Below are 26,855 nucleotides of genomic sequence, written 5' to 3'. Positions count from 1 at the left end.
CCACCCCCTTTTCTCTTGCCCCTCCTCCTGCTTGCCCAGCCCTCTACTCCCATCCCCTCCCTTCTGCTTGCCCCTCCTCTCTCCCCTCCCCTCCCCTCCCCTCCCCTTCCTATCCCACCCCCTCCCCTCCCCAGCCCTTCTCCCCACCCTAGTCCTTCTCCCCTCCCCCATTGCCTCCCACCTAACCAACCCTTATGTTGTTTCCCCTCGCCTCTTGTCCCTCTCTATCATCCTGCTCCCTCCCCTCACCCCTCTCCTTGTTGTTCTCACCCCCACCTTTGCCCCTTTGAGTTAGCCCCTCTCCCTTTCCTTCTCCCCTCTCAAGGTCACCTTGTAAGCCCTCCTCTGTTAGGTTATGTTAGCTTAGGTTGAGTAAAGTGAGGTTGGGTTCATAAGCTCGTGTTAGGTTAGTCTCTTTAATGAAGTATTGCCCTTAGCTTAATGAAGGTCCACTTAATCAATTGAATTTTCAAAATGAAATGCAAATTTGTTTTTTTGACATGGACAAGAAGATTTAAAAGTTTTGGCTTTAGTATCATGCTCATCTGAGTTGTAGATTGGAAATTATAGAGTTTAAAAGAAAGTAGAAGATAGTACGTCCTAATGCACTGGGATGACGAATGTGGAGGTAGGTGTGTGAGAAGGTCCTAAGAGGGAGCATTTTCTTGCATAAGAAAATACCCATTTTTTTAATGCAAGAAAATGCCTTTGAGTGCATTTCCATAGGTGGTTGAAAAGCAGTGTTGATAGTGACCCGTGGGTGAATCTTTTGATGACAACTAGCAAAGTTATGTTCCGAGCTATCAATTTGAGGCTCATCGTGGCTGATTGGGCTTGGAAGACTAAGGGTATAGGCAAGAATTGCTTTCAATCGAACAATGTTTATGACAAACCGAGGTTTAATGTTAGGTGAATGGAAAATTTTAGAAACTAACCTTTAAATCTGATAAGAGAAGGTTTTAAAACCTTAAAAGCCTGGAAAATTCTAATAAAAACCTTCAAATTTTTCAAATTGAAGGTTGTACTATTGACACAAGAATGTGCAATGGACATGGGTCTATTGATGCTTTCAGGACAATCATGTTACGTGACTACTGTTTTCTGTGAGCATTGCAACTGAAGGAAAGTTGTGGGGAGAGCTATGGTTTGTTTATTGCCATCATGGCGCCCACTGGTCCTGTGGTAAGGTAGTCGAGGGACTTGCATGGTTGGTGCAATACGCAAGGCAAATAGCTCTCATGGCTATTGCTTAAAGACGTCCCCTTTAACGTGTCCATTGATATACTGAGGCTGGTCAAACTATCATGGAGTAAATAATGACTCTCTATTTGTATGAATTTGGTTAGCCACTCCCTCCAATCAGCTATATTTCCTATTGTTGCGCTTATTGACTTGTACACTTTCCACCAAGGATCAGATTTTGAGGTGGAAATTGGGTAAGTCCCATATATCCTTTTGCTTGACATGGAAGTGCGCCCTCTTGGGAGAAAAGGGCAACCTTACTAATCCGCAAGTTCACTTGTGGAATCTCATTTGGGTTACCGTTCGTCTCAAGTACTCCACGTGTACCTAGTGCTGAAGTTTGCCCTCTAGAATGAGAGGCGCCAATCTATAACTTTTTGGGCACGAGCGCTCTACTAACATTTTTGCAAAAGAGTGTCGTCCCAATCAAATTTTGACAGTCATTCCATGCTCCCAATCAATTTTCATCCCCTCTATTCTAAGCATGCTCTCTCTCTCTCTCTCTCAGGTGCGCGCGCATGCGTGCGGGCGCACGCACTTGCTTCGCTCTCTCCCTGCACATCAACTCTTGATCTACTCAGAAAAAGGAAGCTGTTGACCTTTTAATATTTCACATTTAGGGTAGTGGCACGTGTGAAAGCGACACGTGTTGTCGTGAAGCGCGTGTGGCATCGTATGTGCTCCACAAATTCAATATACTCACCAGCATCATCATCATCTACTTCTTCTTCTTCTTCGTCTTTCTCATTTCCTTTCACTTCATTCATTTCTTCTTCTCTGCTGCTGCTGCTGCTGCTCGCCATCGCCATCGCCATCGCCATGACTTCCCTGCTCGTCCCTCCTGCTGCTGCTGCTCCTCCTTTTTCTTCCACCGCCCTCTCCTCCTCCTCTTCTTCTTCCACATCTCATCCTTCCTCATTCCAATTCGTCAATCGCTCCGACTTCCAGCCCCTCTCTTTTTCCCGCTCTTCCCTCCTCTCCAGCCTTAACATCGATTCTCCATCCAAGCCCTCCTCACGTTGTCGCAATCCTCCCCTCCCTCCCCCTCGCGCTCAGGCTCCCCCTGCCGATGGGACCGACGCCGCTGTGCTCGATAGGGCTCCCCCCAAAGGTTCCAACGACACTATTCAGCAGTTCTTGAAGCGAGATTACAAATGGGGCTTCGTTTCCAACATAGAATCGGTCTCCATTCCTAAGGGGCTTTCTGAGGACACCATCCGGCTCATTTCTGCGAAGAAGCAAGAGCCCGAATGGCTGCTGGAGTTCCGCCTGAACGCCTATCGACAGTGGCTAAAGATGAAGGAACCGAAATGGTCGGACAATCAGTATCCTGCGATTGACTTTCAAGACATGTGTTACTATACGGAGCCAAAACAGAAAGAGAAAAAACAGAGCTTGGACGAGGTGGATCCAGAGCTTCTGGACACTTTCCAAAGGCTGGGGATTCCTCTGACAGAACAGAAGCGCTTGGCGAACGTAGCCGTAGATGCTGTATTTGATAGCGTTTCCATCGCGACCACTCATAGGAAGACACTTCAAGCGGCCGGAGTCATTTTTTGTTCGATCTCGGAAGCAGTTAAGGAATACCCGGAGCTGGTGAAGAAGTATTTGGGACGAGTAGTGCCGCCAGGGGACAATTTTTATGCTGCTCTCAATTCAGCTGTCTTCAGTGATGGCTCCTTTTGCTATGTTCCAAAGGATACAGTGTCGCCAATGGAAATCTCCACCTATTTCAGAATCAATGCAATGGAGACAGGCCAATTTGAACGTACTTTAATAGTTGCAGACGAGAGAAGTTTTGTGAGCTATCTGGAAGGTTGCACGGCTCCTTCCTATGATAAGAATCAACTGCATGCGGCCGTGGTTGAGCTCTTTTGCGCTGAGGGTGCAGAGATAAAATATTCAACTGTTCAGAATTGGTACGCGGGAGATGAGGAAGGCAGGGGTGGGATATTCAATTTTGTGACCAAGAGGGGCCTCTGCGATGGTAAGGGCTCGAAAATATCGTGGACACAGGTCGAGACTGGATCTGCCATCACCTGGAAATACCCAAGCGTTGTCTTGAGAGGCGACGACACAATCGGTGAGTTCTATTCAGTAGCGCTGACGGACAACCAGCAGCAGGCAGACACGGGCACGAAGATGATTCACGTAGGGAAGAACTCTCGAAGCAGGATTGTTTCCAAAGGTATTTCGGCCGGTAAATCCAGGAATTGCTACAGAGGTCTTGTGCAGATTCAACCGACAGCTGGAAATTCAAGGAACTTTTCGCAGTGCGACTCTATGCTAATTGGAGACCAAGCGGCAGCTAACACATACCCTTATATCCAGGTTTGCCCCTCACTTTTGAATTAATGTATAGAAGCCTTTATCATAACCTTGCAGACTTCAAAGGTAAGATGGACATAGACACTACAAAGAACTCCGGCACGCTGTTGAGGGGGTGTGGGTTCTATAATGGGCGGAAGTAGACATGACTCTGCACAATTGCATATAGGCTAAGATCCTTAAGCTCTCCACATAGGGCCAAGACAATGGTCAGTCAGAGTGCCAAGTCCCATAAGCTCAAGGACTTCATTGACCAATTTCATGTGGCCATTAGCAATGCTAGAACACCATGTTCCTGACCTGAGACTAGTCTACAGAGCAACTGTTTGGACGAGTCTACTGTTTCTTGATACTGGTGTGGTGCTCACTTTGTACGAGATGCGCATGCATAGTTATGCCTTGTTTTACTTGCTGGTCCTTGCTCTATCTGCTAGGCAACTTTTGAGTTGGGCCCTTCAAAAGGACTACACTTGATTTATACTAATGTGGTGCATCTCGATTTGGACTTAAAAGCCTTCATGGAGGAAGGCGCCTTAACATCTTCAAGGTTGCTGGTCTCCCGAGCTTGCTTAGAGACTGTAACGGCTGGCTAAGTTGATCTTGTATGGACGAAGGTCCAGAGAGAGGAAAAAGGATCCCTCCAAGAGGATGCGAGCATTGTTGTAGATGCCAACAGGTTTCATTTGAAAAAGATTTTAGTTTCGGAAGACCAAAAGGGATCTATGAGACTAAAAGAAGCTGATACAATGAACTGATGGGTGGAGCCACTAAACGGGCATCTAACACCAAGGATGCATACAAAATCAAAACTCCATAATCCTGCTCATAACAGTTCGGTACATAAAAGCAATAGTGTCAACCCCAAAAACTTTGTGATATGGTGCTGGTGGCTGTTGGCTGTTGGCATGGACAGTTCACTGACGTCTCCTGGCTGTAGCCTTGTGGCGAACAAGTGCCACAGTCACTCCCGTGGGTCGTCCGTCTGCTCTAGTAAGCATGGAGTCAAGGTCCCTTAGCATGATCTATGTCTCAGTGCGCTGGCAAGTCTGGTGTGTCTCTGGCTCTAGCTCGGGTCCCTGCGGCCGCCTCCTCTGTGAGTCTTGCTGATCAGTACTGTCTAGTCGAAAAAAGTCGGGGGCGATGACACGACCCCAGCACTCCTGAAACCTCTGATCTGCAAGCAAATACGAGAACACACCAAATGTGACGAATCTGAGCAGGCTGCTCACTACCCAACCATGACATCTACGGGATGCGATCCCGAATCAGGAGATGTCCTCTCCGAGCCACGAGCTGAGCTACTGGCACTGTGAAGAACCAAACTTTTCGAGAATGCAATTGTGTGCAATGCATGCAGAATTCGAATGCTGCCCTCGTGAGAGTACTTGTTTCTATTTCGACCTACATGCAAGGTGGGAGAGAGATGGCGGATGAATGCAATGTGGTAGAGAGAATGCTACGTGAGATTCACAATGAAAGGGTGATACCCTTTCATTAATGTCCCTAGAGATCACTCAAGTTCTATCTTCCCATTTACACCTACCCTTATCCTATGACCCATGCACCTACCATTCAATGCACTCTAATGCACCCTTTCCTTTCCTATTGCCCCTAGGACCTAGACACGTGTGTGCACATCTTTATTACTAATCATTGGCCAATGTTACATAGTTTTGCAGTACTATTTACACCGCTTGATCGATCATAAATACAAACATATAATTGCACCATCAAATTGGTGCCTAACAATAATAAGGTTCTAATGACTATTAATTAATTAAATAATCAGTTCTTTTGTCATGATACTCCCTCTTGCTTGAATGAGCAGAAGTCCTCTTCGGGGTATTGCTTGTCTCTTCCTCTTACGTGCACTTTCTCTTGTTACTTCTGCAATTGCATCGCCTCTTTATAATCTGTGAGTATTTGTGGAAAATCTGTAAAGAACTCTTCTTCCATCCATTGTGCATCACTAGCTGGCTGGTTTTTAAACTTCAGTAAATACATATATCTCTTCTTTCCACGAGTGCTTTTCTCTTTACGGTACACAATCTGTTGCGAAGTAAGAACTTCAGTCCCATCTTCAAGTTCAGGTTCTTCTTGATGCTGAGTATCCAAAAACGCAGAAGTATCGCCATGGTATCTCTTCAAATTGCTCACATGAAAGATATTCTTCATACACCAGTGGGCTGGTAATTTCAGCTCATACGCTCTGGATCCTTCCTCTGGATATAAAGCTGCTGAAATCTGAAATGGACCATAAAACTTCGGTGCTAACTTGACATGTTTTGTACTTCCTCTCACCGACTTGATTCTTCTTTTATCAATCTTCAGTAAAACCCAATCATCCTCCTTGTAATAAACTTCTTTTCTTTTTTTATTGGTTGCCTTGGATTGTTGAACCTGGGCCTTCTTAAGATGTTCTTTTACTTGGTCAATAACCTGTGACATATCCTCAGCAAATTGGTCAGCAGCAAACATTCGCTTCCCCAAGTGTGTTATTGGAGTGGGTAAACATTGCCCATACATAATTTTAAATGGGGCTTTCTTGGTGGAAGTATGTACAGTGTTATTATAAGCAAACTCTAACATGGGTAAGAACTCTAGCCACCTTCGAGGTTGGTCATGGACATAAGCTCGAAATAAAGTAATTATGGTTTGATTGGCATTCTCACTTTTTCCATCTCCTTGAGGATGGAAGGCTGTAGTAAATTTCAGTTTGGTTCTGAGATTCTCTAATAGGGCTGTCCAAAAGTTGCTAATGAAACGGCCATCAATATCGGATACAATAGATTTTGGTAACCCATGTAACCTAAAGATTTCCCTAATGAATAACCTTGCTGTTTCAAGAGCAGACAACTCCTTTTTACAAGGAATAAAATGAGCCTGTTTACTCAGCCTATCTATAACAGTAAAAAACCTGCTCAAACTGACCAACCTTGGGGAAACCTAACACAAAATCCATTGTAATGTGTCACCTTTCAGAGGGAATAGGCAAAGGCTGCAAAAGACCAGCAGTCTTACTTGTGTTAGATTTAATGTGCTGACATATGTCACATTGTTGAATGAAAGCTGAAACTTCTTTGCGAAGTTTAGGCCAATGGAAGTACCTCTCAATATTATCAATGGTCCCTCTAATGCCTCTATGTCCAGAATATGGACTTGCATTTAACTCACTCATGACTAGATACCGAAATGTTTTGGGTGCACATATGGCACGTCCCAATAATAAGTATCCATTTACGATGGAATAAGCCTCTAAACCCCTGACCTTGTTACGCTGAATCTTCCCATAAATTTCAACGAAGTCCTCATCTAAAGGATAAGCTTCAACCATCGCTCCTAATGATTTCTCCTTAATCACAGAAATGTGATTAACTTGGGGCCGTCTACTCGAAGCATCAGCTACTAAATTCTCTTTTCCTGGCTGATATTCAATGTTTGGTTGCCCAAAGGATTGAATATATTCAGCCCATTTGATTTGCCTTGAAGAAACAATGGGTTGAGAAAACAAGTGCTTGATACTTTGATGGTCAGTCTTAATCTTGAAAGCAGAACCATATAGATAATGCTTCCATAACTTCAAAGCATGAATGACTGCCAGTAACTCCTTCTCATACGTGATATATTTCAATTCAGCCCCTTGAAGTTTTCTACTCTCATAAGCAATGGGATGCCCTCCTTGCATCAACACTGCCCCAATCGAGGGACCACTAGCATCCGTACATACAACAAAGAACTCTTTGTCCATGTCCGGAAGTGTTAACACTGGTGCAGTGACCAATGTTCTCTTAAGCTCCTCAAAAGCTACTACAAGGAATGCTTCTTCAACAAATCTGTTAGTGGAGAAACAAGACGTGCAAAATTCTTAATGAATCTGCGATAATAACTACACATCCCTAGGAAGGATCTCAGCTCATATTTTCGGGTATTGGCCATTCAATTATGGCCTTGACCTTTTGAGGGTTAACCCGAATTCCCTCAGCAGACACAATGTGTCCCAAATACTCTATTTCTGTCTTGAAGAACTCACTCTTCTTGGTATTTAGGAACAATCGATCCTTCCTTAGGAGCTCCATTACCTTAGCAAGGTGATCCTTATGCTCTTCCTCAGTCTGGCTGAAAACTAAAATGTCGTTAAAGAAGACTACGATAAATTTTTCCAAGTAGGGTCGCAAAACCCTTCTCATCAGCCTACTAAAAGTGGTTGGAGCATTAGTTAGGCCAAACGGTATGACGAAAAACTCGTAATGTCCAGTGAGAGTGCGAAAAGCAGTCTTATGTTCATCTCCAGCTTTCATCCGAAGTTGATGATAACCAGATTTCAAATCTAATTTGCTAAAAACTTTAGCATCTTTAAGCATATCCAATAAATCATCCACTCTTGGAATCGGATACCGGTTCTTAATCGTAAGTTTATTTAAAGCACGGTAATCTACAGGCCTTTTTGCATTAGATCTTCAATTTGTTTTTCCACCTCCTCTATTTCTATCATGTTCATCCTGTATGGGGCTCTACATGGAGGAGAAGCTCCTGTCTCTAAGTCTATGGCATGATCATCTTCTCTCTCCATAGGCAATTCGAATGAGTCATCTCTTGAAAATCGATCCTCATAAGCTCTAAGGAACTCATTTCTCTCCTGATCTTCTTTTGAGATATGAAGATCTTGTGAATCTTGTATATACACAAGATTACAATCTACCTCTCTTTTCGTAAGCACTGGGTTTGTCCAAGAGACTCCGCGGGTCTTTAGAAACCCAGTATAGCTGCTTATGCTTGGGCATTGATGACGACATAAGTGTTGCTTTGCTTGCTAAGTATGTCTTCCTTTTGTTTTTCATAAAAGTTTTTGTTTACCTCTTTTTTCTTCTCTTTCATTTTCTCTTTTATATTCTTTGTAGATTTTTGATCTTTAGAACAACAAAAAATCTAAATTTGTATGATTGGACTTATTCTACTCTTACAAAGGTATATACCTCTCTTTTCACTTGGGTAGGAGTAATCAATGGAATTGTATACACGTCTTGATCCCCTATGATCCTTATGTGCTCATCCTTGTGTACAAAGCAACAATGATGAGTATGAGGATGAATAGCAGGGTTAAAATCATACAGCCATGGTTTACCTAGAATCATGTCAACCTCTTGTAAAGGAGCTACTAGAAAATCCCTTCGATCTTTATATTTTTGTATACGAAAAGGGATATTCCGTACTATGGATGTGTCTTCTTTCATTATGTCCCCTAAAAGCTCTTAAGAGTGACATGTTTTTTTTAGGTTCTGGTTTAAGATGGAGTAATTTTACCAATCTATTACTCACTAAGTCATAATTACATCCATCATCTAGGAGAACCACTATTCTCTATCCATTCACGAATCCATAAACCTTAAAAAGATCATGAGGCCCAAAGGTATTGGCTGAATGGACAGCATTCACTATTGGCTCGATAGTCATGGTAGTTTTCGAGGGTGACAAGGTAGAAGCCTCATCCTCCTGCCTGGATGCCTTGGCTTTCCCTTTTACTGAATTCGCCTTGGCAATTTTAGCCAAGAGAATGGGACACTTATGCCATACGTGCCTTGGCTTATGTTTCTTACACCCGAAACATTTTCCGTCCTTAATCAACTTCTTCTTCTCTTCGTCTGTCATAGAAGGAAATGGCACCCATCCAGGACGTGATTTGCCGTTCACATTCCTTACAAGAGCTTTACCCTTCCCTTTATTATTCTTAAACCGGTTTGGTTTCCTAAAAGTGGGTATGTTGTTGGTCTTAGATGTTGACCCACCCTCCTTATCGAAGGGTTTACGAGGATTCAATTTCATCTCGGCTATTTCAGCCAGCTTAGTGAGGTCCTTTAGCGTGGTCGGGTTAAACATTTCAACCTCGTACCTTACTTTTGGGCTTAAGGCGGCTAAATATCTTCCTCACTCTTTTCGGGTAACTCTAGAGAGAGTTTCCAAAACCTGGCTGTAAAATCAGCATTACTCTCATTATCGAACTGCCTAAACCTCTCCCAATGAAAGGTTAGGTTCTCTTCATGCCTCGGTGGCATGAAAGTGGTTTTCAGTTGCTCCACAAACTGAGCCCATTAATGAATAGGCTTTTTTCCTGTTTGTGACCATAGTTTTTTTCATACGTTACCATACGCATATTTCATACGTTACCATACGCATACGTCATACGAGTATGGAAGTATGATTGGAGTGTGGTTCAGCCCCTAGGGTTGAAACATACGTGACCCTAATTTTACTCAAAAACATTTAGAAAGATATACATTGTACACATTACATTGACATAGAGCTACAAACTTTCTCCAGAGACCAGAGTCATTTGGGAATTTGGATTCTGATACATAGTGTCAATGATAGATGAATGCTACACCAAACATCATGATCAAAGGTAGTAGGTAGTAGAAACTTGGAAGTAGGTACTACACCAAAGGCAAAACATCATAGAAGAAAAGGCTGCCCTAGCTCGGAAATAAAGCTGAAAATTGAAATGCATCACGATTCACAACCGATGAGGCTTAAGCCTCAAGCTGTAGCCTGCATCCTCATCCTCATCCTCATCCTCATCCTCATCCTCATCCTCATTCTCTTGCTCATCCTCATCCTCATCATCATCTGCATCAGTGCCATTCTCCTCCTCCTCATCCTTCTCCTCCTTGAGACCATCTTTGAGGCCAACCACAGCCAAAGTTGGCCAATAGTGTACGGAGTACGGATTAGCAATCTACGGATTAGAATAGTGCTAAAAATGTGTTTTCCAAGGTTTTGGCCAGGCACAAAATCGATCCCTCCTCCCAAACAAAACAACCCTCCCCAAGCCCCCCCCCACACACAACAAAAAAAACCAAACCACACTCAAAAATCAAAACCCGGGGGAGAAAAAAAAAACTCGTACGAAAAGCCATATGGCCGTACGGAACGCGTACGGAAAAAATGTCTGTACGCGTACAAATGCAACTATGTTTGTGACGATGATTAGAGCATCCTTTTGCAGATGCAATGTGGCAAGAGCAAGCTTCTCTTGTTCAGTCTTGTCTTGATGGGCAAAGTATAGCTCAAAATGGCGAATCCAATTGAGGATTTTGTCAGCCTCCCTTGCCCCATCATATTTGGGGAACTCGATTCTCTCTCGCAGTTGGAATTTGGATCTCTCAGAAGGGGTACTGAACTCTTCATCCCCAAAGTTTGAAGTCCTCTTAGTCCCTTATCTTGTCATAATGGATTGTTCAATCATATTGCTAAGCTGGAAAATAAGCTTATTAACAGGAGTCTGTTAGAAAATACCCAACAGAGGGTACACACAGCGGAAGACTTATAGTAATGCCCAGGAGCTCACACAGTGTGGTGTGGGTGTGGAATCACAAATTTCTTTACTTATGTGCATTCAATAGATGTGCAGACTCATCAATAGACAATGAACCGGCCAGATAGAGAAACCACCAAAATATATATATTTCCGTCCAAAACTATGGACACAATACAAGAGAGACAGATCCAGAGTCCCACCAATGGTGTGGTCCTCTGATCTTACCACGAGGTCCTTCTCCTATCAGCTGGCTATCTCTAGACTCGAGCCCATGTGCTCCACCTCGAGCTTCTGTAGACTTTCCGTTCAGATCTCTTCCACCTTGCTGTCTTTGCACCAGCCTAGGTGGGCAGCACTCTGAGCTAGGTCTGCAGCTCTACAGCTCTCTTGTCTCCTTCTGGATAGAGGCCCACAAGTGGCTGATCTGCTGCTCCCTGAACTGCTGCTCCAAGTGATAAGAAGTGAGGCCTGAAGGACCTCCTTTTATAGGGCCCCAAGGGCTGGCGAAAATACCAACCAGCCTGCAGCAAACTGGCCGATCAGACTGGCCAACCAGTCTGTGGCTGGTCCAGCCCTATAAGGGCTCACAACCCAGGGCTTTTGGCCCCACACTTCTAGGGCCTTTGGCCCTCCAATCTAGGCAAGGGCCCAGCCCTATATAAAGCATGCCACTGCCCCCTAGCAGCCCTATTTGCTGCTCCACGTCTGCGCCTGCACATCCTGCCATAACTGTGCCTCTGCCAGGCCCTTTTCCAGTTCCGTACAAAGCCGTACACCCTGTAGATGTTAGTGCCATGTGATTGCTTTTTATTCCGGGTTCCTTGTGCTGGCTACTGCTTCGCCTTTTGCTGCTGCAGATCCATCCTAGCTCCGGGTACCCTCCATCTCTTTGATTCTTGCCCACAACAGCTCTAGATGTGTTGCCCACATGACAGCCAAGATGCTGTCCATGTGGCAGCCCCATCTTATCACTCAATCCCTTCTGACTCTTGTCCATATGGCATCCAATCAGATGCCCATGTGACAGACACTCAAACCCTAGGTTCACCCCCCCCATGCTCTCCTCATATGGGGGCTTACAGATGGGGAGGTGACCTTTCCAACACCCCCTCTCACCGACACATCTCGGCCCAATGCCAACACGTCGATGACGATGCTCCAGTAACTCCCTGGTCGTAGTTCTCTAGAACCTTTCGTTGTCAAAATCTTTTCCTGGCTTTTCATCCAATGGCTCCTGCTCCACCAGTTCCGGTTCCGCTTCCGCACACCATCCTGGTACACAGGTCCATCTTTAGTAGCACCTCTTGGCGCCACCTCCTTCAGTCACGTTCCCGCCTCTGAACTTGAGCAAACCAGCTGTCACGATCTTCCAGTTGTCCCCCTCATAATGAGTGAACAATCTGGAGTCTTCCAGGCACCATGCTCTGAGGGTCTGTTTCAACCCGTCCTTTCTTTGGCAAGGTCTGCAACCAATGAATATTTCTAGTTTACCTGGACCATGAACTCTTGCTAAGTTCTCAAGTAGGTACTCTTCTGGCTTTAGTACTCTTTGTCCATCACCTTCAAGCAATCTGCGTCCGAGATTTGAAGAAGCACCAATACTTCCCCTTCTGCCTTCGAAGAAGGCCAATTCCTTCCAATCTTGTATAACCTGAGACAAATGAAGAGCAGAGTCTCTTCACAGCATGCTATAATATAAAGTACATACCAGACTATTGTACTGCCTGAATGTTTGCCCTGAAAGCAAACTCTTATTGAAGCACCCACCAAGCGCGTGTGTAATCCTATACTGTCCCCTTTTGAACTCCAGCATCCATCTGACCATGAGACCCCAGGGCCTTCCATGGAATCCACCCTCGTGTTAGTGTCAACAGCCACGAACCTGGAAGGTACCAAGCGCTCCATGCTGTCCTTTACCTTCACAAAGGCATCTGACTCCTCGTCGACCCACATCTCTATGTCAGACATCCTCAATGTGATTTTTGGATCAATATATCTAACCTCGGTAACACTCGATGATGTCACTAGGAACAACTCTTTGATTACCACTTTTGCTTTGGCCTCTCCCTCTGAATCTGAGTCAGACTCCTTTTTGTTTTTCCGATCCGCCTTTTTCTTTCTGCAATCCTTTGCAAAATGTCCTAGCGTATCACAGTAGAAGCACTTCTTCTGCTTCCTTTTAGAAGTCCCCTCGTCGTCAGAGTCGTCTTTCTTGGACTTGCCAGTGTTAGGCTTGCCCTTTCCTTTGCGAGTGGAATCCTTCGCCAGCATTGCCTTGTCATCTTTGTCCTCGTTGTAGAGCTTCTCTCGAGCTTCCTCCTGTAGTAGTAATGGACCCAACTCCTCAAACGTCAACGGTTTGGTTCTCTGTCTTGCTGTCACAGCCGTAACAAAGCTCTTGAAACTCCGAGGCAGTCTCCTCAGTACCATCAAGGCCAAATGGCATGAGTCTATCTTCTGACCAACTGTTGCTAGCTGATCCCTCACCACCTTGACCTTCGTCAAATGGCTATGTACCGTATCTCCTTCTTCCATATCAAGATTGTAGAGTTGATGCTGAAGAAGCAAAATCCGGGAGGTGTTGTCCGTCTCATACAGATCCTTCAGGGTGGCCCACGCCTCTACTGACATCTCGGCCAGTTGGATATGTGGAAGAACGGAGTCCGCTGTAGTCCCTATGATTATTGCCAAGGCATGAGCATCTCTGTCTTCCCAAGCTTCGAGCTCCTCTCTGTCTACTGCCATGACTATCTCCCCTTTCCTGTCCACCATGTCCTCCGGCTTTGACTCCACTCCCGTGGTCAGCTTCCACAACTTCCGAGCCACTAATTGACTACGGATCTTCACTTTCCAGATCAGGTAATTAGTCCCGTCCAGTTTCCCAGACTCTCCAAAGTTAGGGATAGTGAAAGAGAGAAAACTGGGGGAGGAGGAAGGGAAAGCAGGGGCTGAAGAGGCTATAGAGGTCGACATCTCTGCTGTTTATACCACACAGTAAAGTCAACCAAACTCAATTTCAGTAGACCAGAACTCTGAATGCACCTGACTGAACCTGAGTCACCCTCCTTCTCGCAAGGGCACAATCCTCCAGTCGTGGAAGTCGATTCCCAAGAGCTTCTGAATCAGGGTCGTCCTTCATTAATGTCCCTGCCTTTAGGCTCCCACACCTGTGAGCCTCCTACTTGGGCTCTGATACCATGTTTGTGGGTTATCATACTCAAGATGTGTGTAACTCTCACCTAATCTATCCTCGTCAAGAGGGGGTGAAGGTGTTCTTTCTCTCTCTCCTTTGGGTAATGCAGGAAAATGAATAAGTTCATTGTTATATCTCCCTTCCCCTTCCATTCTTTCCTTGTAGTAATACAAGAGAGAAAATTACTTGCTGTAATTTCAAAAAAAAGGTTTTATTTTACAGCAAAAGTCAAGTGTTGTAGAGTTGGTGGTACTTATCTGACTCTCGCTTCGCTTGTGTCCGAAAACCTCTTCAAATGACCTCTTCTTCCCTCTCTTTTATGCTTTTCTTCTTGTATTTTTTTTGTTAACTAGTACACTCCGTTTGGGCTACTTCTTTTGAGTGGACGGGAGCTCTAGATACCGTTATAGGGGGTACTTGGTGGATGGATCACCCCTTTAAAATCTTGTTCTGATCCGACTTTCTGTTTGGGAGAACGGGGGGGTCTCTTTTCCTCTCGGTTTAAGGATTTTAAGGGTACATTCACACGGGGGGGACACACGCCTTTAGGACACCCCATTCACCATTCAAGAGCAAAATTTTCAAGAAATCCCTTGTCTCGGACCCTCAAGATTTCAGGGTTTGGAGAGGAGAAGTTGGTTTGCAGCCCCAAACAAAATCGCAGTGTTCAGCGTACCAACAATAGACTCTTCGCATCAACTGCGTGTCGGCCGAATCTTCCGCCATTCGATTTCGATGTTATGTACTCCCGGATTGTTGCTTGCGTCTCCCGTGCAATGCTCCGTACTTTCTCTCTACCGTACGCGAGTGCTTTTGCCGTCACGCCCGCCGCGATTCCGCACATTGCTCTCTCGCTCTCTTCTTGTCCCGGTCGTGGACCATCACCGCTCTGATACCAAATGTGAAGAACCAAGCTTTTCGTTGTGTGCAATGCATTCAGAATTTGAATGCCAATCGGCCCTCCAATGGGGAAGAGCGCCCTCGAGAGTACTTGTTTCTATTTCGACCTACATGCAAGGTGGGAGAGAGATGGCGGATGAATGCAATGTGGTAGAGAGAATGCTACGTGAGATTCACAATGAAAGGGTGATACCCTTTCATTAATGTCCCTTGAGATCACTCAAGTTCCATCTTCCCATTTACACCTACCCTTATCCTATGACCCATGCACCTACCATTCAATGCACTCTAATGCACCCTTTCCTTTTCTATTGCCCCTAGGACCTAGACACGTGTGTGCACATCTTTATTACTAATCATTGGCCAATGTTACATAGTTTTACGGTACTATTTACATCGCTTGATCGATCATAAATACAAACATATAACCGCACCATCAAATTGGCACCTAACAATAATAAGGCTCTAATGACTATTAATTAATTAAATAATCATTTCTCTTGTCATGACAGGCACAAACTTCCAACCAGATCCTAACCAGCCTGGTGTCCCATAGCACCAGGGGGTTAGGATCTGCTGCTGGGCCTTAGGCTACGCTATGATGCAGGCGCGCGTTTGCGATTCAATCCAGGATCAGACCTAGCACTTGGGAACGAGACTTGCTTCCATCGGTACTCCGAGAACTGAACCTCTGGGCTCCTTACATAGACTTGGGCCCAATGCGCAAAAAATAGCGAAGACCACTAACTGGTTCGTACCCTTGCCACTCAATTCGAAAATCAAGCCTTCCTAGCCCCAAGCCTCCCCAAGCTACCTGAGCTAGTCTTGTGTACCCAGTACACGTCATATACCAATCCGTGTACATGACATACTTCCCCTCCTCTAAGAACTCACTCTTGAGTTCGCTAAAAAACCCAGGAATGTCCTCTGGAGGTTCTGTAATGTCTCCCATGTTGCATCCTCCTCAACACGATCCTTTCACTTGATCTTGTATTCCGTGATAGTTCTATTACGAATTTACCTTTCACGAAATTCAAGAATACTCTCAGGCTCGTGTGGAATAAAAGTCAAATCTGTAACTTTTATTAATTTTTTAGGAGAAACAAGTTGATCATCCGCACCCAGTAACTCTTTTAGTCTACTGACATGAAATATTGGATGTACTTTAACATCAGGAGGTAATTCGAGTTTATATGCAATTGGTGCAATTCTTTTAATAATCTTGAAAGGACCACAGTATCGAGGGGATAATTTCGGAACCAAACCAGTACTTAAGCTCTTGGATTCCTTGGGAATACCTAAATATACCATCGTTCCTTCGGAGAACTCTCTAGGTGAATGATGTCTATCAGCACAAAATTTGTCCCGATCTTGGGCACTTCTAATAGACTCCTTGGCAAATTGCAACATTTCTTGCATGTCTTGCAAGAATGTCTTTGCAGCATCATTTTGAATTCCCTTTAACCCAACCATAACTGGTGACTTAGGTTTAAACCCGTACATAAGCATAAAAGGATTGTAACCAGTACTCAAATGCTTTGCACTGTTAGAAGCAAATTCTATCATGGGGAGATAATCTTCTCATGAAGACTATCTCTTAGAAACATACGCCCGAAGCATATCTTCAACCAATTAGTTGACCTTCTCTGTACTGCCATCAGATTGTGCATGATCTAAGGAACTCATACTTCGAGTAGTTTCCAACTTCTCAAAAACAAGTGTCCAAAAGTTACTTGTAAACTTCGAGTCCCTGTCACTGACTATGTCAAAAGGCAAACCATATAGCTTAAACAAGTGGTTCACAAACTCGTGAGGGAGTTGAACAGCTGAGATGGTTGTTTAGTAGGTAAGAATCTAGCCATTTTTGTCAGACAGTCTACTATGACCCAAATAGAGTCATGACCCTTGCACGTTCTAGGCAAACCGGTAATAAAATCCATGGAAATACTTTCCCATTTATTACAAGGGATCTACAATGGCTGTAATAAACCCGCACTTCTAAGGCGTTCTGCCTTAGTAACGCGACAAACTTGGCAACCTACCCTTGTGCATTCTAGGTAAATTGGTAATAAAATCCATGGAAATACTTTTCCATTTATTAACTGAGATCTGCAATGGCTGTAATAAACCCGCACTTCTAAGGCGTTCTGCCTTAGTAACATGACAAACCCGGCAACCTACCACATAGTTTTCAATAAATGCACGCATCTTAGGCCAATAAAAGATATGTTTCACAAGAGACAAAGTTCGATGTATACCTGGATGTCCAGCACTAGGAGCATCATGACACTCCCAGAGAATCTTGGATCAAAGATCCGAAACATTTGGCACACATATCTTTCCATTCTATCATCCAGAGACCTCCCACCGCCTGTACCGTAGGTGGCACAATCCCTGAGTCTTGGTCAACCATGGAGCTCCCATCCAGGACTTTCTGCCAATAAGAACTGAAATGACTATCAGTTGCGCAAAGCCCCCTCAAGGATTGAAATAGGTTTGAGGATATTTCCGTAAATGACATAGCATTTACAAACTTGACTCAACTTAAGGCATCCACCACACTATTCATCGAACCCTTTCGATAACGTATTTCAAAATCAAAATCTTGCATTAACTTTGCCCATCTAGCCTTTCTTCCCCTCACTTCAGACCCGTCACACATACTTGATTGACTGATGATCTGTTAATATGAGAAACTTCGAACCATACAAGTAGTGTCTCCCAACCTTCAGGGCATAGAGCAAATCTGCAGGATTATCATCAGTATGCACCTTCACAAGCTCAAGTCGCTTGTCTTCCAGTACCTCTCTGATGAAATGATATTTCACTTCTATGTGCTTGGTCTTCTGATGAAAGACCGGATTCTTTGCCAACATGATAGCACTCTGACTATCACAATGCAAAACTGGCATATCTCCTGTAATGCCCAAATCTCCCACTAGCCGAGTAAGCCATATTGCTTCCTTGCAAGCCTCAGTGGCTGCAACATATTCAGCTTCAGTAGTTGACAGTGCAACACATATCTGCAACCGAGATACCCATGATATAGCACCTCCTACAAATGTGAAAATATAACCGGTAGTAGACTTCCGGTTATCTGCATTCCCTGCATAGTCTGAATCTGTAAAACCATGCACAAATGCATCCTGCCTACCATAGCATATGCACAAGTCTTTGGTACCCTTGAGATACCTCAAGACACCTTTCACTGCTTCCCAGTGCCGCTTGCCTGGATTTGCCATATACCTGCTGATGACTCCCACCGCAAAAGCAATATCCGGACGAGTGGCAACCATGGCATACATCAAAGAACCAACTGCAGATGCATACGGAACCTTGGCCATTTCAGCCTTATCATCATCTGATCTGGGGCTGTCCTTACTGCTGAGTTTTAAATGTGGAGGCAACGGGGTACTAATAGACTTCCCCCCCTCCATTTTAAACCTCTGCAGTACTTTGTCAATGTACTCCTTTTGTGACAGAAACAAAAGTCCCTTGGACCTGTCACGAGTAATCCGCATGCCAAGAATATGATTTGCATCACCCAAGTCTTTCATGTCAAAAGACTTATGCAATTGTTTCTTCAAAACACTAATCTCATGCTGAGATTTACTGGCAATAAGCATGTCATCCACATATAGAATGAGTAGCATCAAACTGCCATCCTTTGCCCGTTTGGTGTACAAGCAATGATCGGTCTCACACCTATGATACCCTTGGGACTGCATGAAGGCATCAAACTTCTTGTACCATTCTCTTGGCGCCTGCTTGAGTCCATACAAGCTCCTCTTGAGCTTACACACAAGCTGCTCTTTCCCTTTAACAGCATATCCCTCTGGCTGACTCATATAGATCTCATCATGGAGATCTCCGTGAAGAAAGGCTGTCTTCACATCCATTTGACATAAATCCATGTCGTCATGAGCAACAAGAGCTAACACTGCTCTCAAAGTAGTCATCTTGACTACAGGGGAAAAGATCTCATCAAAGTTAATGCCCTTCTCCTGCTTAAATCCCTTGGCAACCAATCTAGCCTTATACCTCGGCAAAGCATTTGAATCCACTTTGACTTTGTAAACCCACTTGCATGGCAAAACCTTTTTGCCTGCAGGTAGCTGCACCAAGTCCCATGTATCATTCTGAAGTAGGGAGTCCATTTCTGACTGCATGGCTTTCTCCCACTTCTTTTTCTCCGTTCTTCCCATAGCTTCCTTGAAGCTGGAAGGCTCACCACAATCTGTCAGCATGATAAAATCAGCCACATTATTGGCTCCTGGAACAAACCTGGCAGGAGGCCGTTGTACACGGGAGCTCCTCCTAACAAAATGTTCCGGATTAGGCTGCTGTCCAGCCTGTTCTTCATGCATGACAGGTGGCTGTACCACCATATCTGGCTGTTCTACAGCCCCATCTGCTGGCATATCCAGTGGTGCATCATTGGCAAAATTATCTGGCTGATTTTCAGCCTGTTTACCCTCTTGAACAGGGTGATCTGCAGCAGCCTGCTGCTGCATATAAATGGGCATTCTTTGCTGTCCAACATCATCATAAATAACCCTCCTGTATTCCACAGGTTGCATGGGTTCCTTGTGTACACTATCCTCCTTAAAGATGACATCATTGCTGCGTATAATCTTCCGTTTAACGGGATCCCATAACCTGTACCCCATTTCACCTTCGTCACCATAACCCATAAAGATGCATCTGATAGACTTTGGATCCAGTTTGGTGCGTAGTTCTTTGCGTACATGAGCAAAGCACTCGCAGCCAAATACACGTAAGTGCTTATATGAAGGTGGCTTGCCAGACCACACCTCTTCTGGCACTTTCAACTCCAAAGCCTTGTTTGGCGACCTGTTAATAATGTGAACTGCTGTTTGCACGGCTTCTGCGCAAAAGCCATGGGGTAATGCAGCATAAGACAACATACATCGAACCTTCTCCTGAATAGTTCGATTCATACGCTCACTTGCACCATTTTGAGATGCATTATGAGGGGCTGTGAGTTCCTGTTTGATGCCCTTAGCTTGGCAAAACTGCACAAAAGCATGTGACAAATACTCACCCCCATTATCGGACCTGAGGCATTTCAGCCTGCAACCTGTCCGATTCTCAACCTGAGCAACAAACTTCTTGAAAGCATCTAAGGCATCTCCCTTATGCTTCAAGAAATAGACCCACACCTTACGTGTGGCATCATCAATGAAAGTAATAAAATATTTTGCACCCCCTAGTGATAACTGTGGCATCTCACACAAATCAGTGTGCACTAGATCAAGTGGTGCTCTATTCTGGGGAGTTCTCCTCTTATGAGGAGTCACAGAATGCTTGCCAAATATACAATGATCACAAGTAGGCAAATCTGAAAAAGAAAGAGGCGGCAGATAACCCAAACGTGACAGTTCTTGCATTCCTTTAACAGACATGTGTCCCAACCGGCTATGCCACAATGAAACCTTTGGCAGCTCGGTTATGGCAACAACATGATTACCCACACTGGAAACATAAAGAGGGTACAAGGTATCACTCTTAAAACCCTCAGCCACTACAGCCTGGCCATCAGTAATCACCCATTTGGAATCCCCAAATGTGGTGTGGTAACCACTGTCATCCAATAAGCCAGTGCTAATCAGATTTTTCTTGATTTGCGGCACATGGCGGACACCATCAAGCATAAATATGCGTCCATCAGAAAATACTATCTGTATACTGCCAATCCCTGCAATCTGACATGCATAGTTGTTTCCAAGATGAACAACTCCATGAGTACCTGTGTAGGAAGTAAACCACTCCCTATGAGGAGTAACATGAAAAGAGGCACCTGAATCCAAGAGCCAGGTGTGCATGTCATGGCCATCAATAACCAAAGCATGTGCTATTACAGCAGAAGAGCATAAAACATCATGTATGTCACTGTCACTATCCTCTGCTGCAACATTCACTGCATCCAAGTCATCTGCCTTGGCCTTGCCTTTGCCTTTGCTTGCATTTCCTGCATCCTTTGATTCAGCCTTCTTGGCTTTTTGATCCCGTATGAACTTGAAGCACTTAGACTTCACATGTCCCTTCTTGCCACAATAAAAGCATTCAATGTCCTTTTTGCCACGGGACTGACTGCGGGATTTGGACTTACTAGCAGATCTCCCCTTCTGCTGAGTCCTGCCTCTATCCTGTACCTGCAAAGCATTTGAAGACTTGCTGCCCGCATTATTCTTCCTGCTCATCTCCTCCATAAGGAGAGAGCTCTCTACATCAGCATAAATAAGAGTGACATTCGAGTTTGACAGGGTGGTCTTGAAAGTGTCCCAACTCTCGGGGAGGGTACACAGCAAGAAAGTAGCCTTGAACTCCTCATCAAGGTTCAACCCCTGTGCAATCAGCTGTGTAAAGATGGCATTGAACTCACTCAAGTGTGAGGTCATAGTTGTACCTTCCTTCATGCGAAGATCGACCAGCTTCTTCAGCCAATAAACCTTACTGGCTGAGCTCTTTTGGGCATACAATTCTTCTAGTCTTTGCCATAGACCATAAGAGGTCTTTTCAGCCTGTACATTGAACACAAGAGTGTCTGAAATAGTGAGCATGATAGCTGCCCTCGCAGACAAATCAAGCTCTTCCCAGTCATCAGCTGCCATGTCAGATGGCTTGACACCCTTCACCCTTATGGGCTTAGCAATCTTCTTTAACAGAAGTACATTCAAGCACTGTTCTGCCCATAATGCATAGTTGTGTGCTCCTTCCAGTTTCTTTATGTTCAGAATCGAAGAATCACTTCCCCCTGATGCCATATCAGATAAGGAAAGTACCTGACTCCCTGGAAGTAAAAAAAAGCTGAATAAAAATTCTGATTTCTCAGAAAAAACCTGCTCTATTCAAGAGCCAGAAGCACTCTCAATGGTGCTGTTTTTACTGTCAGGAAAATCTGCAGCAAAACAGTAAATGACCCTGCAAATACTGTACCTTCTGACACACTGTACTGTGCTCAAAGAGGCATAAAAACAGTAATTTCAGACTGCTGCAGCTGCTCAACAAGTGCTTAACAGTGCATAATCATCTGACAAACCACAAACACTGCTGTAAACACTGCTGTACTGACTGTACTGATCACTTCTCCCACCTCAGATGAGGTATTGCACTGAGTTAAATTGCATAAACCACTTGGCAAACACCCCAAAAAAAAATGACACTTCAGCCTGTCACAGAACCTGCAACAGAAAATGGGATAAATCCCAAGCAATCACCCTTATACCAAGGGGAGAAAATGCATCTGAAGATCTCTGTCGGTAACCCAAGTGCTATCAAACAAAGTCTGGGCAAAAGCCCCTTGATCTGACACCTGAATCAAGTGGAGAACACCTCAACACTGAGGTAGCATGCAATATGAAAATCTCTCTGACATAATCATCCACCAGTGTAATGCATATACTGCCCTGTGTAGAAATGACATACACAGATCCCAACGTACAAACACTCAATGAGAAACCTTTTGAGCACTGTCAACGAAGGACAGTTAGGGACCGAGTAAACTCGATGCGCCCTGGCCAAGCGTGGCTCAACTGAAGTTCTCTGAGTGTTGCACAAGAAATGTGACCTGCAAGAAAATGTCACCTCAACACTGCGGAAATCAAGACAAATGTGTGCACTCTGGCACCACACTGCCTCAAGGCATACAATGCATCACCTTCCGGGTAAAAGCCCTATGATCTGCTCACCTGTGAACTGAGATTCAAACCCAGTAAAAGCATATGTCCTCTTGCAAAATCAAGGCATTACATTCCCAGAACAGAATAACTGTGCAATCAACCACACACTGTGGTTCTCTTCACCTCAAGCACGAGATGAATGAAAGTACTTGCTGTACTTTCAAGATAAGACAGTTTTGTGAACTGAAAAATGACCCTGAATCAAGAGGAATGAAGAGCAGAATGCTATTCCACCTCTCTTTCTTCCCCAAACAAAAATGCCTTTTGTACTTTCGTACTTGCTGTACTTGTACAACAGCCAGATCCAAGGAGAAAAAAAAATTTCTTCTGACACAGATCCAAAAAAAAAAAAAACCGAAAAAATGTACCTCCCTGCTGCACAAAATCAGAAGAAGCTCCCTGCTGTAGGACCTGTCAACGTACAGTACAGTAATCTGTACCAGTTGAAGAGGGCCGTCCGTACAGATGTACGGACGTACGGCCACCGTATGACTGTATGGCCGTACAGATGTACGGCACGCGAAGGAGGCCTGCGGCAGCTCCTACGCGCTACACCGATGTGCTGCTCCCTGCTAGGTGGCGCGATACTGCGCCGCCCTGACCTACGCAATGCAAAGAAAAACCGCCGCCTTTGCTGCTTCACCGCCGCCTTTGCTGCTCGACGCGCTGCTGCCCTGCGCCCTGATCTGCTGCGCCGCCTGCGCCCTGATCTGCGAAGCTCGTCCGTACAGATGTACGGACGACGTACGGCGCTGTACGGCGCTGTACACCTGCGCTAGGTAGGGGTCGAGGATGGTAAGGGCTAGGCTAGGGAGTGGAGGGGAATGGCTCTGATACCAGTTGAAGGGCCCTGAAGGGGGAATGAGAGCAAGAGGGAGAGAGTGAGAGAGAGAGAACTCCAAGATGTGCGGGTGTGAAGTGATGAGCCACACCACAAACTCAGTTGTGTTTTATTAGGATTAGGTTTACCCTATGACTGTCTTAAGACAGTCATAGGTGTCCTATCTTTGAATGAAGGGTTGGCAATGTGCCTTTACCCCAACACAACGTTCTCAATTCACGGTGTTCAAACACGCTTAAATCATTTTTGTTATTTACACAGACAACAAATGAAGAAAGCGGAATCAAAACACACTGATACACATCATAATGAGAAGTGTTTATTATATTCCGAATCTGCATCGCAGATACAATAGGTCCCTGAGAAGAGGGAATATTATCACATTGAATACAAAATTGGGTGTCCTTATATAAAAAAGAGAGTGTATGCTTTTTCCATCCAATCCAAATATCGTGGGTTTTAAACCACTCTATTCCGATTAACAAGTCCACATGTTCCAAGTGCATGGCATTGCCACATAGAGGTCTGCAACAAGCCGTACCAGGTGACGAAATCCGCAAGAAGGGTGTGGAGAGGTCTTCACGTGCGCGCAATCATGATCTGGGGCAAAGCTGCGGTTTCGCCGGGCTATAAGATGGAAGGTCCAAGCTTTTAGAAAGTCCATCCTCCTAATCTTGGAGGGGTGGTGCTTTTTTTAGCTTCCAGCCCCTCTTGAAACAGCTCAGCCTTGCCACGACCCTGCTCGAGCCTATGGCGTACCCCTCTGCGCTCCCTTGCATGGCGCCATCCTGATCTTTGTGTAGCTGGGCCGTACACGGGATCACTAGGGTTCCGCTTCAACCCATCGCTTGCCTAGCGGCTCCCACGTCTCTCCTACAATTCTCTTCGCTCTCTCCAAACTACACCTCTCACTCTCTCTCACCTAACCCCTCATATCAGCATCGAATTCACCCTCTCTCTCTTTCTCCTTCCTTCTGCCCCAATCCGAAACCACAACTCTTAATGATGAACCAGTTGACACTTGCAGGGCACGAACACGAATTTCGAAATTGAGGCATACTTGGAGAAAATATCGTCCAAATTTCTCGTAAGAGAGATTCCTACCTCAGGAGTTGGCTCTAATACCAACTAGCACGACCCCAGCACTCCTGAAACCTCTTATCTGCAAGCAAATACAAGAACACACCAAACGTGAGGAATCTGAGCTAGTTGCTCACCACCCAACGATGATATCTACGGGATGCGATCTTGAATCAGGAGATGATCCCTTCGAGCCACGAGCTGAGCTACTGGCACGAACTCCCAACCAGATCCTAATTAGCTTGGTGTCCCATACCACCAAGTGGCACCTAGGGGCCTGGGATCTGCTGCTGGGCCTTGGGCTACGCTATGATGCAGGTGCGCGTCAGGCCTAGTACTTGGGATCGAGACTTGCTGCCATCAGCATTCCGAGAACTGAATCTCTGGGCCCCTTAAATAGATTGGGGCCCAATGTGTCAAAAATAGCGAAGACCACTAACTAGTTCGTACCCTTGCCACTCAACTCGAAAATCAAGCTTGCCTAGCCCCAAGCCTCCCCAGGCTACCTGAGCTAGTCTTGTGTACCCAGTACACGTCAGATACCAATCTTTGCACATGATAGGTGAGTTGCTATAAAAAGAGAGAGAAGGATTTAGAGATAGAGAGTTGACAACCGATTGGTTCTCTATACCTACTCAGTGGGTACCGTCCCCCGATATAGGGGAGAATTCGCTTAAACTTGGATAACCCTTTTAGAGAGCACAGAATGCAACTCTGAAGAGAACTTGGGCAGCTTTGAGGCTCCTATCTTAGGCTGACACCTAAACTAAAGAAGGATAAACCTAACCTACAGTTCTCCCGCGGTTACAAGGAACATGGACTGACCTAAGGGCTGAGAGACTGCCTGTGCCTCACTGTCCTTGGACTAGGGCTCACAATGGGGTGACGGCATACGACAAAATCACCTATCTTAGGTACACTACTGCTGTACATAATGCACTCGATGCTGAGTCCAGCGTGTCACAATGCACCCAAGTGCAGGGGCACATGAGACGTCAATGTACGTGGAGGCTTCATCTAAAGAACATTGTTTTCATAATTGATTCTCATTAAATAAGATTGTTGTCATGTCCAATTGTCTCCTTACCAAGTTTCCATTGGATGTAAAGAACTAATAGGAATGACAATGTGAGATCATGAATAATTGTTTTAAAAAATGATTTAAAATTCAACTCTTTATACCTTCAACACATCGAATATTAACATGGGCATACATACCTCTGTATTTTGGGAAACTCTGTAGTAGACAACGAAGATTATTATTGTTTTTACTTGTCATCGAGTAAGTGGATTGTGGTAGTCTCACAAAAAGCATTTATACCCGGAAAAAGTGCCTTTACCAGAAGAACTTTTGTTTTTCTAGAGTTTTAGCTGCTATTTGACACAACAGTTTAATTTTGCACAGGTAAAAGAGCCCACTGCTCGAGTCGAGCATGAAGCAAGCACTTCAAAAATAGGTGAAGATCAACTTTTCTATTTTCAGCAGAGGGGTATAGAAGAAGAAAAAGCTGTTGCTGCAATAATAGGTGGTTTTTGTCGTGAAGTATTCAATGAACTCCCTCTCGAGTTTGCTGCAGAAGTTAACCAATTGATGAGTTTAAAGTTGGAGGGAAGCGTTGGATGAGCATTCCTAGAATTTTCTACCCATGTATGGCTTCTTTGGTTTAACTATAAGCAATCTGAAGAAGAGGAGTTGTTATCATATTCGGAGAATACAACAAGAAAGAAGCTCAGAATTTGGCCAAAAGCATAGAGCCACTGAATGTACAGAATCCTTCTCTATTGTTTAGTATTTTTTGTAACAAGTACGTTTTGAAAAAAAAACGTGATGAAATTTTCAAAGCTTGTGAAGACTAGTAGGGAATGATTGGGCCTGTCCACCCTTGTAAATTTGTTTTTCCAATAAATGTTTGGGTCCTTTTAGGAAGGTGTGTCCTGTTTACAAACTTGAAGATTTTAACCTGACGCATATGAGTTTTAATGTCAAGGGTTTGAAGTAATTTTGATGCCATTTGTAATTATGGGAGAGTGATACTCCCAGATTCCATTTAAGTACTCCTCCCAAAGTTTCCATCAGTGTTGTCCACAGATTATTAACCTGCACTAGTCAAGTCAGCTGAGATGTATGTGTTTCTGGATTTTGTTCATAGATTTATGGTTTTCATTCTTTGTCAAAGAGGCAACGATTTGAGATATTTCATGAATCTGGCACAGATTGTAGCTAGGCAAGGCTATAAGCCTAGGTCATTATGAAGC

At 44.6% G+C, this 26,855-nt stretch overlaps 1 protein-coding gene across 1 annotated transcript; it reads left to right on the top strand.

Annotated features, from left to right (window-relative positions):
- Positions 1-1,917: 1,917 nt before the first annotated feature.
- On the top strand, positions 1,918-26,614 carry LOC147886711 (uncharacterized). Its single transcript, XM_087395520.1, has 2 exons — positions 1,918-3,573; positions 26,005-26,614. Exons 1-2 carry the CDS (start codon positions 1,918-1,920, stop codon positions 26,221-26,223), a joined length of 1,875 nt encoding a protein of 624 aa, XP_087251646.1. The 3' UTR covers positions 26,224-26,614.
- The last annotated feature ends 241 nt before the right edge of the window (positions 26,615-26,855 follow it).

This window comes from Dipteris shenzhenensis, chromosome 24 (genome assembly GCF_047967505.1).
Source record: "Dipteris shenzhenensis isolate YYH24624 ecotype China chromosome 24, Dip_SZ_1.0, whole genome shotgun sequence".
Taxonomy (NCBI): Eukaryota; Viridiplantae; Streptophyta; class Polypodiopsida; order Gleicheniales; family Dipteridaceae; genus Dipteris; species Dipteris shenzhenensis.
The sequence above is the reverse complement of the archived record's forward strand: the minus strand, read 5'-3'. Positions and strand labels throughout refer to the sequence as shown.